Source organism: Lynx canadensis, chromosome C2 (assembly GCF_007474595.2).
Source record: "Lynx canadensis isolate LIC74 chromosome C2, mLynCan4.pri.v2, whole genome shotgun sequence".
NCBI lineage: Eukaryota > Metazoa > Chordata > Mammalia > Carnivora > Felidae > Lynx > Lynx canadensis.
The window spans coordinates 148334710-148358109 of NC_044311.2; the positions used below are offsets into that span (position 1 = coordinate 148334710).

The window sequence follows — 23400 nt, forward strand, 5'->3', positions numbered from 1 at the left end:
GTCATCTTTCCTGGCACGAAGTAATGGAAACCAGGGCAGCATTCAGAGATAAGATCACAAGTTGATTTTGCCCTCTTAGGGACAAGATTTGGCAGAGAATGACCAGCCACCTTCTATCAAGGGTGCTAGAGTCTGGCTGGTGCAGTAAGTGGAGATTTAGCAGATGACAGTGAATTTCTGAAAAGATGTGTCTCCTAAAAGGCATTCTAAGAACAGTGAAAGAGAAAAGAGGGAGAGAAAACGAAAGGATATAAGGAAAGAAGAGAGGGAGGGCAAGAGACAGTGAAAGACTCCCTAGCAAACATGGTATTTACTTTTCAATTACAGAATTTTTTTTAAAAATTGTGCTGGAAAGGGGCGTCTTGGGTGGCTTAGTTAGTTAAGCATCCGACTTCGGCTCAGTCACGATCTCAACGGTTCGTGAGTTTGAGCCCCTTGTTGGGCTCTGTACTGACAGCTAAGAGCCTGGAGCCTGCTTTGGAAACTGTCACTCCAAATCCGAACATTTATTAATAAATGTCTAAAAATAATTTTTTTAAATAATAAAAATAAGAATAAAAATTGTGCTGGGAAGTCTAGGATTTTTTTTTTTAACGCGTATTTAGTTTTAAGAGCAGAGAGAGACAGAGAGTGAGCAGGGGAGGGGCAGAGAGAGAGGGAGACACAGAACCCAAGCAGGCTCCAGGCTCTGCGCTGTCAGCACAGAGCCCGATGCGGGGTTCGAACCCACAAACCGCGAGATCATGACCTGGGCCGAAGTCAGACATTTAACTGACTGAACTCCCCAGACGCCCCTAGGATTTCTCATCATCAGCATTAATGATTTTATGCTTTAGGGCTCATGGATTTTTACATCCATTGTCTTGAGATTTGTTTTTACAGTGTTTCGGGGTTTTTGTTGTTGTTGTTGTTTATTTATTTATCTTGAGAGAGAGAGAAGGGGAGAGGGAGAGAGAGAGGGAGACTGAGAATCCCAAGCAGGCTCCACATTGTCAGCGCAGAGCCGCACATGGGGCTCGATCCCACAAACGGTGAGATCATGACCGGAGCCGAGATCAAGAGTCAGAGGCTTCATCGGCTGAGCCACCCAGGCGCCCCACAGCGTTTTGTTTCTTAAGTTGTTTTCAACTTTGTAGCAGAGTTCATTTCATGTTAAAGCATACTTGATCTAAGCTTTTACAAGTGATGACAGGCCATGCTAGCCTCCTGGTGTGACACATCCTGCCACAGTGTTCCTAATGTTGAGCAGCACCTCAGCCAGTTAATCTCATACACATGCTCCCCTGTGCGGGAACCTCCTGGGAAAATAAGGCTTAGTATTTAATGGACTTAAAAGAGCAATACTTTCATTTTTATGTTAGTGTTTTACTTCTACCGCCGTACTTAATATTTATTAAGTGCCTACTGTGTGGCAGGCACTGTCCTAGGCACAGGATAAATAGCAGTGAGCGACTCAGACACTGTAGTATTTAAATTTTAAGACTAGTTTTAATAAAACTGCTAGCATGTACTAAACACTTACTTTGAGCCTGGTGTTATTCTTAGCTCTTTATTTTGTGAAAATTAATCAAGGGAAACCTCGCCAAAATGGGAGGCCAGAAGGGGGAGTGCTAACTAACACCTTACCTCCCATCAAATGGAGGGAGGGAGGAACCTTGCACAAGGATACTACTTGATCACAGCCAATAGGAGGAAGAAAGGGTTTCTCCTGCCCCAGCAACAGCTCAGCCAATGAGAAGCCACAATACTTGAATTCCCTGTTTAGGCCAATGGCTTTTTTGTTTACACAGCCCTCCCAACCTCCCCTTTCTTTATGAAAGAACATTCTTCTCCTTTGTTCTCCAGGCTTGTCTGTGGTTTAGCCTTAGTTTGCTTCTCTGGAATTGCAATTCTGTTATTCCGGAATTAACGCATTTTTGTTGGTAAAATAACTAACAGCTTTATTTAATTTATTTCATTTACATTATTTTATTTTTAATTTTATTATTTTTAGTTACCTGGACACCACTGTTTATTTTTTTTTTAATTGAAGTACGCTTGACATATAATATGGAGTTTTATTTTTAAGGTTAACAATTTATATTTATCCTTATTTAGGGAAGGAAGAATTCTTCCTCTACCCTTTAAAGTCTTCCAGCCAGACCAAAAATTACTTTGACCTGAGACAAATTAACATGAGAAGTTTTATTATGTGTGCATGGAGACCCAATAGTGAAATTGAGACCCAGAGAAATGACCAAGGCATATAGTTTTCATACTTTTTAGACAAAGAAACAATACATCTGTAAGGAATTGACAGGACAAAGAAAAACTTAACTTTTGGGAGCTTCAATTAGTAAGGAATTCTTTTTTTTTTTTTATTTTTGAGAGAGAAAGGGAGAGAGCGCGAGCAGGGGAGGGGCAGAGAGAGAGGGAGACAGAATCGGAAGCAGGGTCCAGGCCCTGAGCTATCAGCCCAGAGCCCAACGCGGGGCTCAAACCCACAAACCCATGAGATCACGACCTGAGCCGAAGTCGGATGCTCAACCGACTGAGCCACCCAGTCGCCTCTAATTAGTAAGGAATTCTAATCAGAATTTGGACTAGGGTCATAAGTTAGTAAAAAGTAACAGGGTTATTTGTACAGCTTTCTCAGCCCCGAATTTCTCTCTGATAAGGATGTCTCTTCTCTTTACCTCCTAGTACAGGGAGGGTACCTTCTGCATGGGAGGATTATATCTTGCCTTCACGGGGGCAGAGGGCGGTCTGAGTGTCTTCTTGCACAGGCCGTCTCTTAAGTAACCTTTTTTAAAAACAGTCAATACGCCAAAGTGGCACATTTTGGGGTGGCCTGCCCTTATTCCCTATGTTCACAGCCCCAGGAGGTAGGTACTTTGATTACCCATTTTAAAAACAAAGAGACCAGGGATGCCTGGGTGGCTCAGTTGGTTAAGCGTTCTTCAACTCTTGATCTCAGCTCAGGTCTTGATCTCAGGGTCATGAGTTCAAGGCCCGCACCGGGCTCTGGGCTGGGAGTGAGGCCTACTTAAAGCACAAAAAAGTCACTCGCCCAAGGTCACACAGCCAGTTGCTGGCAGAGCTGGGATTTGAACTCAGGCTGACTTGGCTTTGGGACCCACCCTCCTATTCCCAACATCATAACACCTTTAAGCATTCAGGACTCTAAAGCAAGGTAGGCATGTGCCCGTAACAAATGGCACTTAAGGATCTTCCAGGCGCACACGCCTGCACCTTTCCACTTTCAGCGGAGCCGTAAGAGTTAAGATTAATACCAAGCAGCAAAGGAACCTGCCACCAGGTGATCCTGCCAGTGTGGCCCCTGTGCTATCTAGTAGAGAAAACGAAGGAGGAAAAGGAAATAAATGAAAAGGGAATGAGTTAACAAACAAATGGCAACCCAACACGAATCATCATCCAGTAATATAATCATGGCCGTTAAAGTGGGGTCGTTGATAAAGACAAAACATACTTTTGGAGTATCTCGTGCCTTCAGATGCTAGCACAGACACTGCTGTGCTGTATTTAACACCTCACCGCATCCAGGAAAGGTGAACACACCCCCTCGCCCTCCTTTTACAGACTGAAGATGAAGCTTGGAATCTCGGCCACAGCCCTCGAGGTGACCAAGCCTCTACTGAGGCATGTACCGCCCCGTTCTGTCCTCTGCACGACGGCCCCCCCACCCCAGCAAATGCGGGGAGTCATCCTCCCCATACAATGTCTCTACCTCCCACCCCACCTCACACACGCCACCGTCTCAGGCGGGCTCACCACGTGGAGGACCGGGTCATTTTCCCCAACTTGCTCTACAGAACTGAAAGGCTCCAAACGGGGAGGCTACAAAGTATTCTGCCGACGAGCAGTTATTTCCCAGTACGTGTCAGGAACAAATATTTGACAAAACAGAGCAAATTAGGGTCAAAGTGTTAGTCCCCTGCAAATTTATTGACCATTTCAAAGAAATACACCACTTCAGGATTGATTTTAAAAATAAAAACAGTCTGGAAATCCTGTGTCGGGATCAACAGGGGGCTGAGTTTGAAGGCTACGTTCACCCCAGGACAGGGGCTCCCATGTGAGAGAACACTTCCCGCTGCATAGGTCTGGAGACCGATCTGCCAGCACAAGCTTTACTTTTGTAAGTAGTCTATGTGGTAACCTAAAATCGGAAGCCAGCTCAGAAAATTCCCATTATCTCTGAAATGGTGTCCGATTCATCCGAATGAGTTCCCTTTGTATTTCTTTATGCTGATAACTTCAATGTTTATTTTGAGACAGAGAGAGAGAGCACGTGTGCAAGAACGTGCATGTGGGGGAGGTCCAGAGAGAGAGGGAGAGAGAGAATCCCAAGCAGGCTCTACACTGTCAGCAAGGAGCCTGATGCGGGCCTCGATCCCACAAACCCTGAGATCGTGACCTGAGCTGAAATCAAGAGTCAGATGCTCAACCGACTGAGCCACCCGGGTGCTCCTTTGTTGATGATTGTTTTAACTATTATTTTTTTATTTTTTTAAGTTTATTTATTTATTTATTTTGAGAGAGACAGAGAGTGCAGGAGGGGTAGAGAGAGTGAGGGAGAGAGAGAATCCCAAGCAGGCTCCACACTGTCAGCACAGAGCCCGATGCAGGGCTCGATCCCACAAACCCTGAGATCATGAACTGAGCTGAGACCAAGAGTCCGACACTTAACCGACTGAGCCACCCAGGTGCCCCTCCGCTGATAATTGGAGTCATAGTCCCGACAAACCTCAAACCGGAGCCTGAGGCAGAGGAAGTGCCAAACTCGAACCAGGCATGGCTGGAGTAGGAGGACCACATGCCCCTGTGCTTCCTGTTCCCACCGAAGGCCCGGCATGGCCCGGCGGCAGGGAAGGGGCCACTCAGGAGGTGGCTCTCACTCCCTTGGTCTTCTGTGGGCAGGGGAGGCGGTCCCTCCGCATGGAAGTTTCAACTACACACTAATCTTTAAATAGCTTCTTTTGCGGTACAGGCGTGACTTCTTCCTGCTGAAAATGCACTTTCTGTCCTGATGCCTGAATTAAAGTCTAAGTCAACAGACAGGCTCCATCGCAGAACATACGCGAAGTTACTTCCCCCTGGTGGCCAGTGCCGGTGTTTTGAACAGCATGGGACTGGCTCAGGGGCAAAGCTCTCTGCCTCTCGCGCCAGGAGGGGCCCCGGATGCCCTGCTCTGTGGCAGCCCCCTAACAGTGGCACTGGGACAGTTTTGCCTGTCCTGGCTCACTTGTCTCTAGCTGTCCTCATCATTCATGCGCTCTGGGTTCTTTGGGTGGAGCGGGGGTGGGAGAGGGGAGGACGTTATTTCCGGGGAATTACACGGGCAGTACAAAAGGCGGCGGGTAGGGGCCGGGAGACCTGTTCTAGTTCCAGCCAATGTCCCGGGAGTACCCCTGAGGAGACATCATCCCCTCTCTGAGCCTTGATTCCTCCTCAGAGAAAAGCAGGGTGTGGGCTGAGGGGCCCTTCCTGCCCTGGTTCTGCGAGAGTGCCCACGGTCAGAGGCCCAATTGCCGCGGGATTCTATGTGCTGAGTAGTTTTGCAAAGGGGGAAGAAGCCTTCTTCTACAAAAGAGGCAAAGATAGTATTTTTCTTAGAAGGTTGTAAGAAGGATTAAATGATGTGCTGGGTACCCCGGGGGGGCTCAGTCGGTCAAGCGCCTCACCTGGGCTCAGGACATGATCTCATGGTTTGTGAGCTCGAGCCCCGCGTCGGGCTCTGCACTGACAGTGTGGAGCCTTCTTGGGATCCATTCTCTCTGTCTCTCTCTCAAAATAAATAAACTTAAAAAAAATAAATGATGTGCATAAAATATTTGGAACAAATGGTGCTTCATAAACAGGGTGCTTGCTTATCATTAATTGTACAACTACTAAGTTTGTACTTTATCATCCAAACTTACGAGTCAAAGGGGTACGACTGATAACTTTCCCGGGACGATGGACATAAATCAGACGTGCAAATGGGACATACTGTCACCTGTCAATAAGTAATAGCCATCAGGAGATTTGGAAAAGTCCCAAGTAAGCAAGAGACTGTAAGAACAAACATTTCACATAAGTGGTCCGGCCCTGTGAGGCTCTCTTTGGCAGACCCTCCAATGCTGAATGGACAGAATCAATGCTGCGGTCAGTTAAACGCTCTCTGACACAGGTTTCTTTCACATCAGCCCCATGTAAATTTCCAAGTGACTGAAATTCACATCCTCTGCAGCTACAAACCCGCAGACAGGCCTCTCACTGACCAGTGTAGGACTCGGGTATGGGTGTGAAGGAAGCAGAATATGTCACCCCCCCCGAGTATCCCTCTTTGACATGAAAGTTATTTTGAGCTGAAGTTCTATCTCCTCCCTCTTTTTCTGCCTAAAGGCAGCATGTAAAGTCTCCTTTTACTGGAGACAACTCCAGACTCTTTATCAGCCCAGAGAAGACACCAGAGGAACCTTACTCCTCCCACATCTTTACCTTTCCACAGTCAGCTGCCCTTGGAAGCCTGAAATGGCTTTTCTCCGCCCTGTCGTTCCTCCGCAAGTATGTCGTTCTTTGTTCAAGAGGATTGATAAGCCGAGTTCCATTTTGCTGAGGCTTCTCCCTTGTGACATGCACGGCACCCAGTAATAACGGTCTGTTTTTTCTCTTATTAATGTCTTTTTGTTAAAGAGCTGCAGCCGAAAACCCAGGATGAGTAGAGGTCAGGTTCTGCCTCCCCTACAGGTGGGAGAGCCGGATGGAAGAGAACCACATTCACACTAGAGAAGTTCCCTTCTTGAGCAACTTCCTGCTTGGAAAAGTCTGATTTTAACATGTGGGCGTGCTGGGGAGCAAAGGGCAAATAGGCCCTGTTCTAACCATGTGCCACTGATGTAAGAGTGTAAAGCCACCCATATCGTTTCGAGAGCCAGAAATGGCCTCACAGACATTATCCAATTCAACCTGCTCACTTTATAGAGGAAGCAACTGAGGTTTGGTTAAATAACCTGCCCAACGACATGTGGTTTTTTATGGATCTACTAAGTGCTTTGGTTACGTTGACCAACTGACCATAACACACAGGAATCAAAAGTTAGTTCTGCGTCTTTGCTGCTAACCTGTGAGCCCCATGAAGGTGGGGATGGTTGGTGTCTGTCACTCACCAAAGGCTGTCTAGGGCTGCGCCCCCTCATGCTGATGTCACCATGACCGTGGGGTGGGGATGACTGTCTTCATTCTGCAACCAAGGAGGCGGGGCCTTGGGGCGGGTGGGAGACTCACCTGGGGTCCCAGGACTGGTCCTAAAACCAGCACAGGGCTCAGAATAGGCATCCAGTAAACGTTTGTTGAATGAATGGATGAACGAATGAATGAACGAACAGACGAACGAATGAATGAATGAATGAAGTGATGGAGCCAAGGTTCAAATCCAGGTCTTTCTGGCTCCAGCGCCCAGGCCCTGCCTTCTGCTTGAACACAAGAACGTCACTATGGCTGTCACTGATATACCAAGAGCACTCGGATACACCGTTAAGTATAAATAAATGGCTGAAGGAGTAACAGAGCTGTAACTCATCTGAACCTCCGTTTTCCTGTGGATAAAAATACTTTCTTCACCGAGCAGCCCTGGGGTTTCAATAAGATGTGCAATAAGATGTGAAAGACATGAAAAATTCATGTGCAGAGCTGTACTCTGTAAGATGACGAGGGCCCAAGCTCTGGAGGTTGCTAAGACGAGGCTTGAATCAGAGGACCAGCACTTCCTGGCTATGCGACCTAGGACAGGCTACTTGGCCTCTGCTGGCCTCGGTCTCCACATCTGTGCAATGGGGATGTTATTGTACCTATTGCGCAGAGTTCTTATAAGAAGATGAAAAGAAATATATTACGCATAAAAAAAACTCACCGTAATGAATGGGAACTACTTTATCATCTTTAAAATAAAGCAGAGAGGGCGCCTGGGTGGCGCAGTCGGTTGAGCGTCCGACTTCAGCCAGGTCACGATCTCGCGGTCTGTGAGTTCGAGCCCCGCGTCAGGCTCTGGGCTGATGGCTCGGAGCCTGGAGCCTGTTTCCGATTCTGTGTCTCCCTCTCTCTCTGCCCCTCCCCCGTTCATGCTCTGTCTCTCTCTGTCCCAAAAATAAATAAACGTTGAAAAAAAAATTAAAAAAAAATAAAATAAAATAAATAAAATAAAATAAAGCAGAGAGGCGCCTGGGTAGCTCAGTCAGTTAAGCATCGGACTCCTGATCAGTTAAGCCCCCTGCCCCTTGCGTGTGATTTCGGCTCAGGTCATGATCTTATAGTTCGTGAGTTTGAGCCCTGTGTTGGGTTCTGCACTGACCACGTGGAGCCTGCATGGGATGGGATTCTCTCTCTCCCCCCGCCCCTCCCCAGCTCACACACACACACACACACACACACACACACACACACACTCTCTCTCTCTCTCTCTCTCTCTCAGAAATAAACTTAGTAAATAAATAAAATAAAGCAGGAAGTTTAACAAAAACATATAAAGGGGGGGAAGGAAAACATGCTACTGTTACGTTGAGTGAAAACAAATCCAAACTCGGCTATCTGAACTAACCGACACTTTCATTTTTTAAATCTGAATTCAGGCCAGCCTCAAATACTTGTTCCTATGGCGTTGGTTAGGACTAACACAGGAGTTTCACCCCACACCTGCTGAAATTAGCACCGAAAGGAAAAATACTGTCCTGACCCTTCCCAACGTCAATGGGTCTAGTTTCCCGAGCTCTCCTTTCAGAAACGGAGTGGCTAACAGCTTTTGATACTGTAGAAACCTAATAACCTAGCTATAGTCCTATCAATGGGGTATTTTATGTTCAGTGGTGCCACCTAAAACTGTGGAGAAAAGAACTTTTATAGGGTTGAAGCTTAAAAAAAAAAAAAAAATCAGATTAGAAAAAACCTTCATAAGCACTTGAGGGTTAGCTGCTCCAAGAAGTCAGAAGAGTTTACAAAGAAAACAGTGTCCTAACAGATGAGCTCCCGCGGCAGGCAGCCTGAGATGGCCCAGGGACCTCCACCTCCCGGGAGTCCCGCCCTGGTGGGCGCCCCCTGCCCCTGGCACGGCCTCACTTCTCACCCACAGAGCAGAGCAAAAGTGGTGGGGTTCCTTCCGCTCTGAGGTTAGGACTCCGGATCCCCCGCCTGTCACGTGCCCTTCCTCGCTCGCTCGAGGGAAGCCAGCGGCCAGGCCGGGAGGTGCCCTGTGGAGACGCCCACGTGGCAAGGAGACCGGGGAGGCCTCTGGCCAACAGCCACCAAGGAGGTGAGGCCCTCAGCCCAGGAGCCTCCCAGAAAGGCAATCCTGCGGCCAACCACGTGAGGGAGGCTGGAAGCAGACACTCCTTCTGCGTGGCCTTCGGAGGAGGCCGACCTGGAGGGAGAGGCGCCAAGCAAAGCCGTCCCTGGAATCCTGACCCTCAGAAACCGTGGGATAATGAAATGTATTGTTTTCAAGCGCTGTGTCTTGGGGCGCCTGGGCGGCTCGGTGGGTGAAGCGTCGGACTCTTGCTTTCGGCTCAGGTCAAGATCACGGTTCGTGGGTTCGAGCCTCACGTCGGGCTCGGTGCTGACACCGAGGAGCCTGCTTGGGATTCTCTCTCTCTCCCTCTCTCTGCCCCTCCCCAACTCTCTCTAAAGAAACGACCATGTTTTGAGTTGGTTTGTCGCACAGCCGTAGATAACTGATGTACCAACGCAGGTGGTTATGTTTACCCCGTCCTAGTCAGTGATAAGCATTTTATGTACATCGTAACACGTACTGTCACCACCCCCACTTTACAGGTGGGGAAACTAAGGCACGGTGGGAGAAATAGCATCCTCAGACTCCCACTGTGGACCCGCGTGGTGAAGGTTTGCTTCAGACCCATGCCCTCTGCTAGCAGGCGGCACTGTCTCTTCTCGCGCACACTTCAGTGGGGAGGGGAGCATATTAAACCCCATCAAATCTTTTGACATTAAAAAAACATAAGTAGGGGCGCCTGGGTGGCTCAGTCGGTTGAGCGTCCGACTTCGGCTCAGGTCATGATCTCGCGGTTCGTGGGTTCGAGCCCCGCGTCGGGCTCTGTGCTGATGGCTCGGAGCCTGGAGCCCGCTTCGGATTCTGCGTCTCCCTCTCTCTCTGCCCCTCCCCCGCTCACGCTCTCTCTCAAAAATAAATAAATGTTAAAAAAGAAAAGAAAAGAAAAGAAAAAAGTTCCCTGTCACAACCGAATGGTATTTCAAATGACTGGCACTCGCCCCCCCAGCCCTCGAAAGGGGTCCTGACGATCGGCACCGAAAATGCGGGCCGCGGGGGCCTATCCCCGCCGCCACCCTCAATGCGCACACTGATGTGCGACACTGCTGTGTGATGCAGTCACGCAGCCCGGCAAACGGGTCCCCTCAGGCAGCAGGGATGACAAGCGTGGACTGGACCGTCTGAGGACCTTTTTCAAAAGTCAAGAGGCGACGAACACAACCTGAAATGTGGACACAGGAATCAGACTCCAGCAGCTTCTGCTTTAGCTACTCTGTTCTCTCACGCGGCCAGTTTGTGTTTTGTTCCCTTTTGGGACTGTCTTGGGGCCCGGGAAGTCCCGGCTGCAGGGCAGTGACAGCGGATGCTACTGCTGCTGAGTGCCCGGTGGTAGGGGACAGAGCTGAAAGCGACCCACACGCTTGCTCCCACGACGAGTGACGGGGAGGGACCCAAGGAACCTCACGGATATAAAAAATCATTTGATTTATGTAAGAGTCAGAAATTCTAAAATTAGGGATATAGTGAATAAATTCTAAAATAAACTTTGCACGGATGAAACACACGGTTGGGGTTTTTGTGGGCTTTTTTTGTTTTTTGTTTTTTGGCTTTTTTTTTTTAACATAGAACATGCTGAACATTTCCAAAGAAATTAAACCATACCATATTGGTTTACCATCTCTCTACTCTTTGGGGGTGGGTGTCGGGGCCGTTTTACACATGGTTCAAGTTTGAGAAACCACATGCCTATGACACTCGGGTGAGGCTAAAAATGGCCTGAGAATGCCTGGATTTGACACTGCAGAGGAAGCCGACTGCCACTGTCCAGCTGGAATGTCACATCTCACGACACGCTGCCACAGACTGACTTGTAACAGGAAGAGGCAGAAACACGGCAGAAACAGGGCCCACAGTCTTGGGAGCAGAAGTCAGCTCCCAAGTAGCATCAGCCATGCTACCCCAGACATGGACACTAAAACCATCTCCATCATCCAATTCCTATTGAATGGTATCCTGTCTACAAAAATCGGTTCTGGGAAGACAAGTCCAGCATGTGACATCTGGAGACTGAGCAGCCGCGGAAAGGGAGGCAACCCCAGGTTAAAGCACACGCCCCGATCCCGCGTGTCACCTCCCAAAGGCTAGGGCTCTAGGGCAGACAGCCAATCACCCTGCTTTCCAGCTACGAGGTCAAACACCACTCAGAGAAGGGAGGCGTCAGACCACGAGCCTGACTTCTAGTTTAGCCATGAGCCAATCGAGGCACAGATCTGGCTCAAAATGGAACCCAGCGGCCAATTACTCAAGGATCTTTTCATGGCCCAACAACGCCTCGGGTCAGGCAAAACCCCTTCCAGGTAGGACAACGGTCCCCAACCTGGACTCCCCATTAGAATCACCTGGGGGAGCTTTCCGGGCAATTCTTTCCAGGCGGTTCCCAGTCCGTGAGACTGCAGCTGGTCAGGGCGGCCCGGGTCTGGACGATTTTAGAGCTCCCCAGGGACTCTCGTGTATGTAGCTAAGGTGCGATCACTCGTCACTGATGGAGAGAAATCAAAGCCACCACTCAAACTCTTTTTAGGGCTCTCAGAATATTTCCTGTTATTAAAAGAAAGTGATGTCTGTATCACAAATCTTAAGTGGGCATCTGTTTTAAGGAAGGTGAGTTTATTCACTAGAGAAGAGTCATTTTTTTGATGATTAATATGTTCTGACTTAGCCTTTGGGCAAAGCGCTAGCAACCTAATACACAGGGGTGCCTGGGTGGCTCAGGTGGTCGGGCATCCGACTTTGGCTCAGGTCAGGATCTCATGATTCACGAGTACAAGCCTCGCTTCGGGCTGTATGCTGCTGTCAGCACAGAGCCCGCTTCGGATCCTCTGTTTCCCCACACCCCCTCCTCGGCCCCTCCCCCCCCTCAAAAATCAATAAACATTAAAAAGAATCAAATATGCATTCATCTTTCAGACAACAGATAAAGCGGTATTCTTTCCTATTACCGTATGGAACTATATTTGCTGCTGGGAAACTCACAGAGCATTTTTTGAGAACTCCTCTAAGTTTCTAGTTAGCTTTTATTCTAGGGAACCAGTGGACCACTGCCGACAAGCCAAAGCACCTGTAATTCCTGGTTCAAAGTGCTGCTTTGCTTTCTCAGTAAAGCAAAAACAGTCTCGCAAAAAGAGGACGGTAATGGGATATGCTACATTAATATCTGTACAACAGGAACTAATTTTATTTTAATAAAAGTCTTCATTCATTTGTAATGGTGCAAATCTCTAGTAATATTACTTGAAATTAATGACCATGCAGCTTCAGTTAGGTGTTAGATAAGCATTTAATGAAGACGTTCATTATAAATTATTTACAGCATCGATGATGACCCAGCTAATAGAAACAAATTTCACCTATCAGACCTAACTGTTAGGGCTAGAAAATGACCTCTGATATACATTCCCAAATGAATTGGTGCCTCAGGTCGATTTCTTTCTTTCGGGACTAAGAGAATAATACGAGCCTGGGTGAACAGTCTGGCACAGCCCTTTTCCTTCCCACCGTCTGCCATGGTCTGGGTGTTTGTGGTCCCCCCAGTTTTGCATGCCGACATCTTAACCCCTGAAGGTGATGGTATTAGCAGATGAGGGCTTTAGGGGGTATTTAGGTCAAGGATGGAGCCCTCTGGCTGGGACCAGTGCCCTTATGAAAGAGCCCCCCGCCCCAGCTCCCCATCCCTGCCAGGGCTTCAGGACACAGCGAGAAGTCTGCATTCCAGAAGAGGGCTGCCCCCCGTGCTGGCCTCTGGAATGGTGAGGAATAAATGTCTGTTGTTTATTTATTTTATTTAATTTTTTAATTTTTTATGTTTATTTTATTTTTGAGAGAGAGAGAGAGAGAGAGAGAGAGAGAGAGACAGGCTGCGAACGGGGGAGGGGCAGAGAAAGAAGGAGACACAGAATCTGAAGAGGCTCCAGGCTGAGTTGTCAGCACAGAGGCCGACGCGGGGCTCGAACTCCTGAACTGCGAGATTGTGACCTGAGCTGAAGTCGGACGTTTAACTGACTGAGCCACCCGGGCTCCCCATGTCTCTTACTTATAAGCCACTCAGTCTGTGGCATTTTGTTCTAGCGTCCCCTAACAAGCTAAGCCACCATCACTCATCCAGGTGGCCTTCTAAGAGGCTGTTGAATGAGAGGGGACCACCAGACACCCTACCCCCTGCTGGCCCTGCGACTTCTGTCAGCAGTGCAGTTAGCGGCATGCCCACTAGGGGTCAGACCACACTGACCTGATGGAGAAGGACATTTTCATTACACCACCTTTGGGTGATCTGGCCCGATGCGAGAGAGACAAGCCTTTAAACTAATAAGGCTGTCAGAAGCCACACCTTCCCACCTAGAGGGATGGTTTTAGCTAAAGGAGAAATCTCTTTTTACTGGAAGGCTCACCAAAGGCCACACGGGGATTTCTGCTCTCACCGCCTCGGTTGGCAGAACTATTTGCCCTCCGAGCCTCTGACTAGCCCAGTGAGTTTTGTGTCTTCGCCAATTGTTTGACATCTTACAGGACCCTATGGATGCACAACCAAAGCTCATAAAGCTCCCCCACCTCCATTCTGACAGACTCAAATAGAGTCTCTGTCCTTTGGTCCATCTCCAACACCCCATCAGAGTCCAAACACTTCCAAAGCTCCCTGGGACAAGGAAAGGCAAGAGCCGCCTAGGGGGTCTCCTTGCTTCCTCTCTTGACCCCCCCCACTCTCCTTGTCCAAGAGACCTTCTCCACTCAGCTTGGCTGTTAGAATAACATCTGAATCCCTCCCATGGCCACCAAGGCCCCTCATGGAACCATTCCCCCCGCTGTGTCGAACCTCAGTCTCCCCCTACCATCTCCCACTCGGCCACGAGGGCCCCTTTGCGCCTTCTGAATTCAGTCAGTTCACCACTGCCTTGGAACTTCTGCATTGGCTGTTCCCTCTGCCTGGAGGCCAGCCACGCGAAATCTGCACCGGGAGCTTCCTCCTGCCAGCCCAGTCCGAGCTGTGCAGAGACACCTTCCAGGGCCACTCCATCTAAAGTGGCCCCATGCTGACTCCTCTCTGCACGTCCTCTTTGCCTGCATCGTCCCCAGGGCCCTTCTCTGCCCTCTCTCCCCTTCTCCGGGCTCTGGAAGGCTGAGCCCACCTATGGGACTGTATTGTTCGGGGCCCCCCTGCCTCCTGGCTGCCAGCTGGCTTCAGCCAAGGAGATCAGAAAGCCAGGGCAAGCGGGGGTATTTCCTCCCTGCCAGTCCCTGCCACAGCATCTCAATTCCATCCCTTCACATCTGCCTCTCCTGCCGGGCCGCTGCTCTCCCCAGGCTCCAGCAATGCCACTTCCTCCCCTCGATACCCACCCCCCCTCAGCGGACTCTCTTAGTCCTGCTGCGATTAATCAGTTCTTTACTAAAACCCCTTCAACCACCACAGTGCTCCCGTGAGGACTGATTCTGACTCAGCCCCCATCCTCCCCTGGGTGGCTCTCTAGCCTATAATCCTGTTACTTTCTCCATTGCACTTCATACTATCTGAAATGACCTTGTTCCCTTATATTCCTCTGTTACCTAACCCCCCCTTCAACCACTAGAACATCAGCAGGAAGCTCGCCCCTCTACTCACTGGGCCCCAAACAGTGCCTGGAACGTAGTAAGCATTCGATAAACCGCAAGAGAATAAATGAAGGAATGAATGGTAGCCCAGTGCCTGTTCAAAATGTCCCCTCCTTAGTAAGCCCTTCGCTGATCATCATTACTAAAACATCAATCTCCCTCCCCTCCCAGACCTCCACTCCTTCCTCCCCTATCTCCTCCTTCCTACTTTTTCCTATAGCACTGTCACCTCGTGACATATTTAATATTTGTTCACTGTCTGTTGCCGCCCACAAAAAGGTCAGCCCCAAAAGGCAGACTTGCTGTTCCATTCACTGCTGTGCCCTCAGAGCCCAGAATAGCGCCTGGCCCAAGCAGAGTTGCCAACATTTGTTATAAACGAATAGCTAGCAAAGTGGACCAAATTTCATACAAAGCAATCTCAGGAATGCCCCCCACACTTACTGGGAAAACTGGAAAACTACGAATTGTTAGACACCCAAGCAAATAAACGCAGTCTTACATGACCTGGCCTGGCTCCATCAGAAGGACAGCCTCGGACCCCCGGGAAAGAGACCTGAAATGCTAGTTAGACCTTGGCCGCGGGAAGAGAAAAGGTTTTAGAGTAAGACGAGCGGGACCCCGCACTTACGACAACTGTTGCTTTAGAAAGCATGCACAGGAAGTTGCCTAAGCACACGGCCCTTGTAAATCCTTTCTGAAAGTGGATGGGCACATAAATTACAAATAAATGGGACTCCAGCACACCATTCTCGGTTCCACAGTGGCGTACCTCTTGGCAACAGCCTCCTACTACAAGTTCATAGACAGTATACGCAGACCCAGAGCCAAGCATGGAAAGCATCGCTTTTTTTGACAGCTGCTCTCCTCCTGAGGCATATCTCTTAAAGACAGGCTTTATTCTGCAACGCCTGCGTTGTCCAAATCCCATTCTGCACACTAATTGTAGATTGGAAATAAATTCCTCCTCCCTGCCACCACCATTGATTACTCATACCTGCCCCCTCACCCTCCTAAATTTCTAAACTGGGTGGATTAAAAAAAAAAATCAACTCCCCATGTATAGCGTGTCCCAATGGTGGCAAGTCACCCCTTCAGAGAGCAAGATTCCCGACTGTTCTAAAGGCCTAGAGAATGGGTCCCTTCCCCTCAACACCATTCGACCGAAACTGGCCAGCCACAGGATAATGAGCAACCACAGATCCTCACCCAAACATTGGTTTTTCTTCCAAGAGTGCAGATTGAGAATGCAGAGACGCTGTCCTATTTATGAACAGTGAGTCACGTCGCCGCTCCACGTCTGTTTCCTCCTCCCGATGAATGAGGGGAGCCCCTTCCCCAAAGCAGTAAGTGCCGCCGGGCTACCTTACATGCCCCAGGGGTGGCCCTGCGAGCTCCCGAACACGCCGGGTGCTAATTCATCCCGAGATTGTCTCTTACTTCACTCCCCCCAACCCCTACTCTCCCCACCCGAGTGGACACCCGGGGCCAGGAGCTTGCCTGCGAGGTGGTGACCGGCCACCGTCAAAGGCGAGGCGCTGAAAGCCCCCCTGCGGGTTGCGCGCGCGGCCCGGCAGGTGCTCAGGGACCCGGGACCCTCCGGGAGCGCGCCCCCGCCCCACCGGGCCGTGAGTGGACCGCGGCAGGGCGGCCGGGGGCATCGCCACGTCCCCGAGGGTCGCCTCCCGGCCCCGCCGGTGGCCCGGGCTGGAGAGGCTGCCCCGGGCCGGCCGGGACCTGGGCGCCGCGACCCGCGCCGCCTCCTCCGGGCAACAAGTGTCCGCCCTCCACCCGACGGCCCGCCCGGCCCGGCCCTCACCCGGCACAGGCCGTCCACGAACACGCGCGGGTCCAGGTGGCAGGCGATGGTGGCGCTGGGCAGGTCCTGCAGGTCCACCTCTTCCATCTCGCAGTCGATGAAGCTCCAGTCGCCGCCGCCCTCGTCGGCCTCGGCCGCCCCCGAGAACTGCGCGAAGGGCCGCAGCGTCACCCCCGGCTGCGCTCGCGCCTCGGCCGCCTCGGCCGCCGCCCGGAGCCGGGGCCCGGCCACGGCGTCCTCCATCCCCGCGCCCGAGCCCGCGCGCTCCCGTCGGCTGAGCCGGACTCGTGCGCGCGCCCCTCGCGCTCTCCCGCGCGCCGACTCGGCGGTTAACCCCCTCGGGCTCTCGTCTCAGCCGGCGGCGGTCACCACGGCTCCCCCGGACGCGGCCTCCGCGCGCCGGCCCCGCCCAGCCCCGGGGGCGGAGCTCGGGAAGGACACAGCCGCGGGGCCCTTTAAGACCGCCCCCCCGCTGGGTGATTGTATCCCGCCCTCCCAGGAGAGAAAGCCAATAAAGGAACGGGATTCTCCTCACGTGATCCTCATTCGGGCCGCCCTCACCCCGAAGCCTTACGGTGGCCATGCTGGTTAGGGGCACGGGCCTCATCAACCAGTGCCGCTTCGCAGCCAGCTGGTGTCACCTGAAAGGCGCAAGGCTGCGTCTTGGGCGCCGGGATGGTAGCTGGAGAGGCAGCGCTTCTCTAGTTCCCAGGCGGTGACGCTTTGAGGCACAAAGGCCAACTTTGGGGGATTTAAGCGAGATTCAGTTGTGGCTGTGGCTCCGAGGGCATTGGCAAGTGGTTAGATGCTTACCGTATATTATCACATATAGTCGCAGGGAGGATTGAACTAGACCATGACGACAATACCTTACTGTTATATTTCAGCTTATTAGTCATAATATCATTGTTCAAAGTTTATGTAATCAGAAGTAAATTTTTGAGTTACCCCTTTGTGCTATGCACAAGAGGAAATAATGAAAGGAGCAAAACATTGCGCCCTACCTTTGGGGAGTTTATAGAGGGAAAGCACGAATTCTCAAATAAGACTCTCTTTTTCCCCCTGCAAAATAGGTAGATTTTTTTTTCACCGTGAAAGACCACGTGGTACAGTCAAAACTTGGGTCTGAATGTCAGCTTTGCTGTTAATTACTTGGACGAGTAACCTGAATTCTAGTTTCCTCATATATGGTAAGAATCCAGTAAGGGCCCAATACTTGGTAACTCTGTTCAAATGTAGAGTTCTTTGGAAGGTGTGAAATTAGACCGGGTTGCCATTGTGACAATCTTACCGACGTTTTGTGGTCAGGAGGAGCTTAAATCCAAGTGGAGTAAGTAATAGGCATGCAGAGATAATTCATAAAATACAATGTGATACGGGATTCGAGAAATCTAGGAACCATCCTATACTGCTGGTGGGAATGTAAGATGGTGCAGCCACTTTGGAAAGACAGCTTGAAAGTTCCTCAGAAAATTCAACACAGTTACTGCAGGACTCAGCAATTCCTTTCCTAGGTATAAACCCAACAGAAATGAAAACATGTCCACACAAAACCAATATCCAAAGGTTCGTAGCATCATTATTAAAAATAGCCCCAAAGTGGAAATAACCCCAAATGTTCATTCATCAGCAGATGAATGGGTAAGGGAGACGGATAGCCATGTAATGGAATATTATTTAACCACAAAAAAGGATGAAGTTCTGATACATACTACAACATGATGAACCTTGAAAACATTATGCTAAGTGAAAGAAGCCGGTCGCAAAAAGCCGCATGCTGTATGATTCCGTTTATATGAAATGTGCAAGAGAGGCAAATCCATAGAGACCGAAAGGAAATGAGCGGTGGTCAGGGGCTGGGGGAGGAGAGAAGACACAGCAAGTGCTACAGGGTATTTTTTGGGGGGGGGGCGTGTGTGAAGAAAATGCTGTAAAACTGGAATGTGGTGATGTTTGCACAGCTCCGTGAATATACTAAAAGCCAGTGAATTGTATTTTCAAGAGTGGATTTTATGGTATGTGAATTATATCTCCATAAAGCTAAAATTTACAGAAAAGAGGATGTGCTAAAGGCCACAAGGGGTTAGATGGATCGTGGCAGAGTGGGTGACATTGCAGAGTCGAAAACTGTGTAAACTTGGCCAGACATTCTGAAAAGGATGATAAAGGGGATGAGGCACCAGTTTTGGAAAAACAACACCCAGCCAAACGGTTGCTGGGTGGGTCCAAGTTGTCATCACCCTTAGGACACGATGCTCTTTGAATCCTGCCTTAACCCTAAGCCACTTAGAGCAGGCAGAGGGGGCCTGCGGACAATGCAATGTGTAGGAGGGGAAAGCACGCTAAGAAAAAGAAACCTGAAATGTACCTAGAGCAGGCCAGGTGCTGAGCTAAGAGAGAAAAGCAGGAGTTCAACCTCACATAAGTGAGAAAGACAAAGTTACCTGTAATTGACTTTGGAAAGGAGTCAGTCATTTCTAAGACTCAACAGACAAAGTCACATATTCCTTCAGTGACTTTGGATTCCCACCACCATATCTCCCTCTCCAAGCAGCAAAGTAAAGGTCGTGACATTTTCTCCTGGTTGTCTGTGCGATTCCAATAATAATACCGATTTCATTTAGGCAGCTTTTAATTAATGGGTGTACCCATAAACCAGCTGACATAATCCCCACAAACAGGTATTATTACTTCCGATTCTTAGAACTGAGGCTCGGAGGGATTGAATGACCTTCCCAGGAGCAAACAGGCAGCAATGGCAAAGCAGAACAGAGGCCCGGCTCTCATCCTGTGCCGCCTCCGCCCCTTAGGACTGTAGGACACAGAAAAAGGGGAAGGAACCAAAGAAAAACAGTAGGGAGAAGGAGAGGAGAGGGAAAAGAGAGCAGAGGAAAAGGAGAGGAGAAGAAACGAAGCGATGGGAGAGGTAGGAATTTGAGAGCAAAGGTAGAAGGTGCTTGTGATTCAAATTGGGACAGGGTGACAATCCTAAGGGCACACTCTCAGATACTGCGGGCCAGCCCTGGCCGTGATGCTTGAGAGATAGACAGACTCTCTCGATGAAGGGCATTAAGATCACACCTTCCGCATCAAGCTGCATGCGCGGGGTTCCTGCCCTATTGCAGGCAGCACACTTCGTAATAAAATGTCAGATTCTTTCTTCCACTTAGAAAAAAAGCTTTTAGGGGCGCCTGGGTGGCTCAGTGGGTTAAGCGTCGGACTTCAGCTCAGGTCATGATATCGCGGTTTGTGAGTTCGAGCCCCGCGCCCGGCTCTGTGCCGACAGCTCGGAGCCTGGAGCCTGCTTCGGATTCTGTGTCTCCCTCTCCCTCTGCCCCTCCCCTGCTCATGCTCTGTCTCTGTCTCTGTCTCTGTCTCTCTGTCAAAAATAAACATAAAAAATAATTAAATAAAAAAAGAAAATAAACTTTGACAGTAACTGCCATCTTGGTCATGCCTTATAAATTTCAAAAAGGCAGACTCCTGTGTCTTCTGCTTTCGCTGACACCAATGCTAATGATCAGTGGCCTCTCCCAAGGAGGCAAAAAACAGGGAAAGTGTGCTGTCCACAGCACAGGCGGAAACTAAGCAAAACACACTGCTTAAGTCTGCAGACATTTTTAGGGGTGAAGTCAATCAAACCCGGGGGCAATCTCTTAAGCGCTGGCCTACCATCCCCACATGTACAAAATTCCAAAAGTGTGCCTGGGAACTCTTACCTGTCCCTCTTTTTCTAACTGTGGCAACGGAATCGAACACCTATCCCTGCTCCCTGGTGGGGCATCTGATAGAGAGCCTTGCCTTCTCCCTGGCTCGCGGGAGCAGATTTGATCTAGATCCTCGGATACCCCGAAGGGAAAGGAAGCAACGAGAGTGAAGAGCTGCTCTCGGAGATTCTTTTTTCAAATGAGGGAGGGGACAAAAATTCTCATCGATATATCCTACCGTTTCCTGTTCGTTCTCGTCCCCTAACCCTTCCTTCGTGCCAGCCATTGTCATCACCGACTATAGAGAAGAGGCGCTCAGAAAGCCATGTTTGGTTATTTTTGTTCTTAGCATCTGTCTCTTACAGTTAACGCAGCCCAGTTCTGCAAACATCCCTGTGTGCGGAGATGACAGCCTATTCTTTGCCAGGTGGGAAAATGTCACTGTGTGACACTTTTGATTGCTTTCTATTCTGTTCTGGAAATCAGAGGGGGCTGTGTGCAGTAGGCTCCCGCTGAATGCCTCTTAAATGAACCAGTGGCATTTCTGCACACTCTTGAGACATTCCGGACATTTAAACATTTTATTTAAGAGAGAAGGCAAATAGCTGACTTTCTGAGAGTTTGCTGTCACAAAGAATGAACTCTTCCAAAGAGTGCTCAGAGGAGTAAATCCCTTAAATAACTCATTCGAAAATTTCTGTTTTGTTACCCCCCCCCCATAAAACAAATAAAAATAGATGCTGCTTCGTTGTTGTTTTGTTTTTGTTTTTTGGGGAAAGGAACGTTTTGCCCTGATCAAGCCTAATCAAGTTTCATTCTAAAATCCACTCTTTTTTTTTTTTTTAATGCTTATTTAGTTTTGAAAGAGAGCGAGATAGATTGCGAGCAGGGGAGAGGCAGAGAGAAAGGGAGACACAGAATCTGAAGCAGGCTCCAGGCTCTGAGCTGTCAGCACAGAGATCGACATGAGGCTTGAACCCACGAACTGTGAGGTCATGACCTAAATCCAAGTTGGACGCTTAAGGGACTGAGCCACCCAGGCACCCCTTAAAATCTACTCTTAAAATCCCTGTTATCTTAAAAAAAAAAATCCCTATCGTTTTTTATGATCTTCTGATGCTTCTTAAACCAGAAAGCTAGAGTTATAAACTAGGTTTTAAGAGAGATATTGGAATTTGGTTCCTTTGCCTTTCCAGGTTTAGAAAATTCCCTGGTTTCCACATCATTCTAACTTCTCTTTTCAGGGTAGCTGACACCTGTGTGTGTGTGTGTGTGTGTGTGTGTGTGTGTGTGTTTTTAATTTTTTATGTTTATTTATTTTTGAGAGAGAGACAGAGCACACGTGGTGGGGGGGGGGGAGAGAGACAGAGAATCCAAAGCAGGCTCCAGGCTCTGAGCTGTCAGCACAGAGCCCAACGCGGGGCTCAAACTCATAAACCATGAGATTATCATCTGAGCCAAAGTCAGATGCTTAACCGACTGAACCACCCGGGCGCCCCTCCCTTGTGTGGTTTTACTTGAGTCGGGATTCTTCTGGTTGCAAGTAACTGAGACATCCGGGGCCAGTTTAAACAGGAGAGAATTTGAACTAAGGATATAGGTGCCTTGTGGTAGCTAAAGGCAGCCATGCAGGCAAGCTGCAGGAAGGTCCTAGAAACCGGACTTCAATGGCTATCCAGAAGCCAGGCTGTCACTTTGGGCCATCTTGAGGCCATCAGGGATCGAGAATGGGTGCAGAGGAAGAGGGGTATCCACTTCTGGAACTGGCAGCCACGTATTTGCAGTGTGCACTCATTTTTCAAAATGTCTTCCTTTGCATTGAGCTCAAATCACGAGTCCTGTCATAGTATCACACAATCTCCTGCGTGGCTTCACAAGCCAGGGACGTGTGGTCTATGTTTCATTCCTGTCCCTTCTATCACTGTGGCCTTGGGGGAATCACTCACCCTCTCCCACTCTCCAAATCTACCTGTGTAGAAAGGTGATGTAAACAGCTTCCTGACAGAAGTCTTGGGGAGCTAGTCTTGGGGAACTATTCAACAGGCTATGGCAGCTGCTGCCTCAGGACCATTGCACTTGCTCCTCTGCCCGGAATGCTGTCTCCTAGAAGTGAGCATGGCACTCTCTCCCTTCCTCAGGTTTTTACTCATGGTCTTTCCTGGCTGACCTAGCTGAAATCCTTTTCCCCGTACACACACACACACACACACACACACACACACATCCAATCCCTCTTCCCTGCTTTATTTTTTGCTCCTTAGTATTTATCATCACACATCTACGTTTTATATTTATTTATGACCCACATGTAAATGTTGCGTAAGCACTAAGCTATTATTTAATACACCAGGCACTGCTGGGCTATCAGAGGCAAATAAGGCTCCTATGCTATAGGGTAAAATCAAAGAAGGAACCCATCACCACGGTTAAAAAGCCATCTGCCCGGCACAGAGGAGAGGCTCAGAATGGACGATTATAATTACACTCCTGGTCTTGGGTCTCCCACTTGAAGACCCCCGTCTCTCTTCTGTGTTAAAGTCTTTTCACAGTAGGATGACAGGATGATCCCCTCTGGCGAGCTTCTAGGGAATGAACACGGGTGGGGGTGGGGGGGTGGCGTTCTGCACCAGTTAGGGAAGGTCACTGAAAAGATATAACTGCCCACTGACTTGTGAGCTGGCCCCAGGCACTCAGAGGTTCCTCATTTCCTCCCCTCTCCTTGGAATGTGGGTTCCCCTTGCCTTTCCTGCTCTCAGAGACTGCTCCAAGGACACGACCTTGAGATGGTGATGCGGTGTTGAGGACACCTATGCAGTACACATGACTGAAGCTGGTCAGGGCCTCTTTATCGGCTTCTAAGATTTGGTAGGCAGGTGCGGGGATCCATTTTTCTTGCTGCCACCCAAGACAAGCCTCGTGTCTAAATTCCGTTGCCTATTAAACCTGCCACCTACCAGCCTGGAGTGGCCCGC

General features: G+C 49.5%; 1 protein-coding gene across 1 annotated transcript in view; it reads right to left on the reverse strand.

Moving 5' to 3' along the window:
- RCAN1 (regulator of calcineurin 1) overlaps positions 1 to 17084 on the reverse strand; it is a 101758-nt gene extending 84674 nt beyond the window's left edge. Inside the window, exon 1 of the mRNA XM_030329542.1 lies at positions 16722 to 17084. Within this exon, the coding sequence (XP_030185402.1) occupies positions 16722 to 16964 (243 nt within the window). The 5' untranslated portion in view covers positions 16965 to 17084. The remainder of the gene's footprint in view (positions 1 to 16721) is intronic.
- Between the last annotated feature and the right edge of the window lie 6316 nt (positions 17085 to 23400).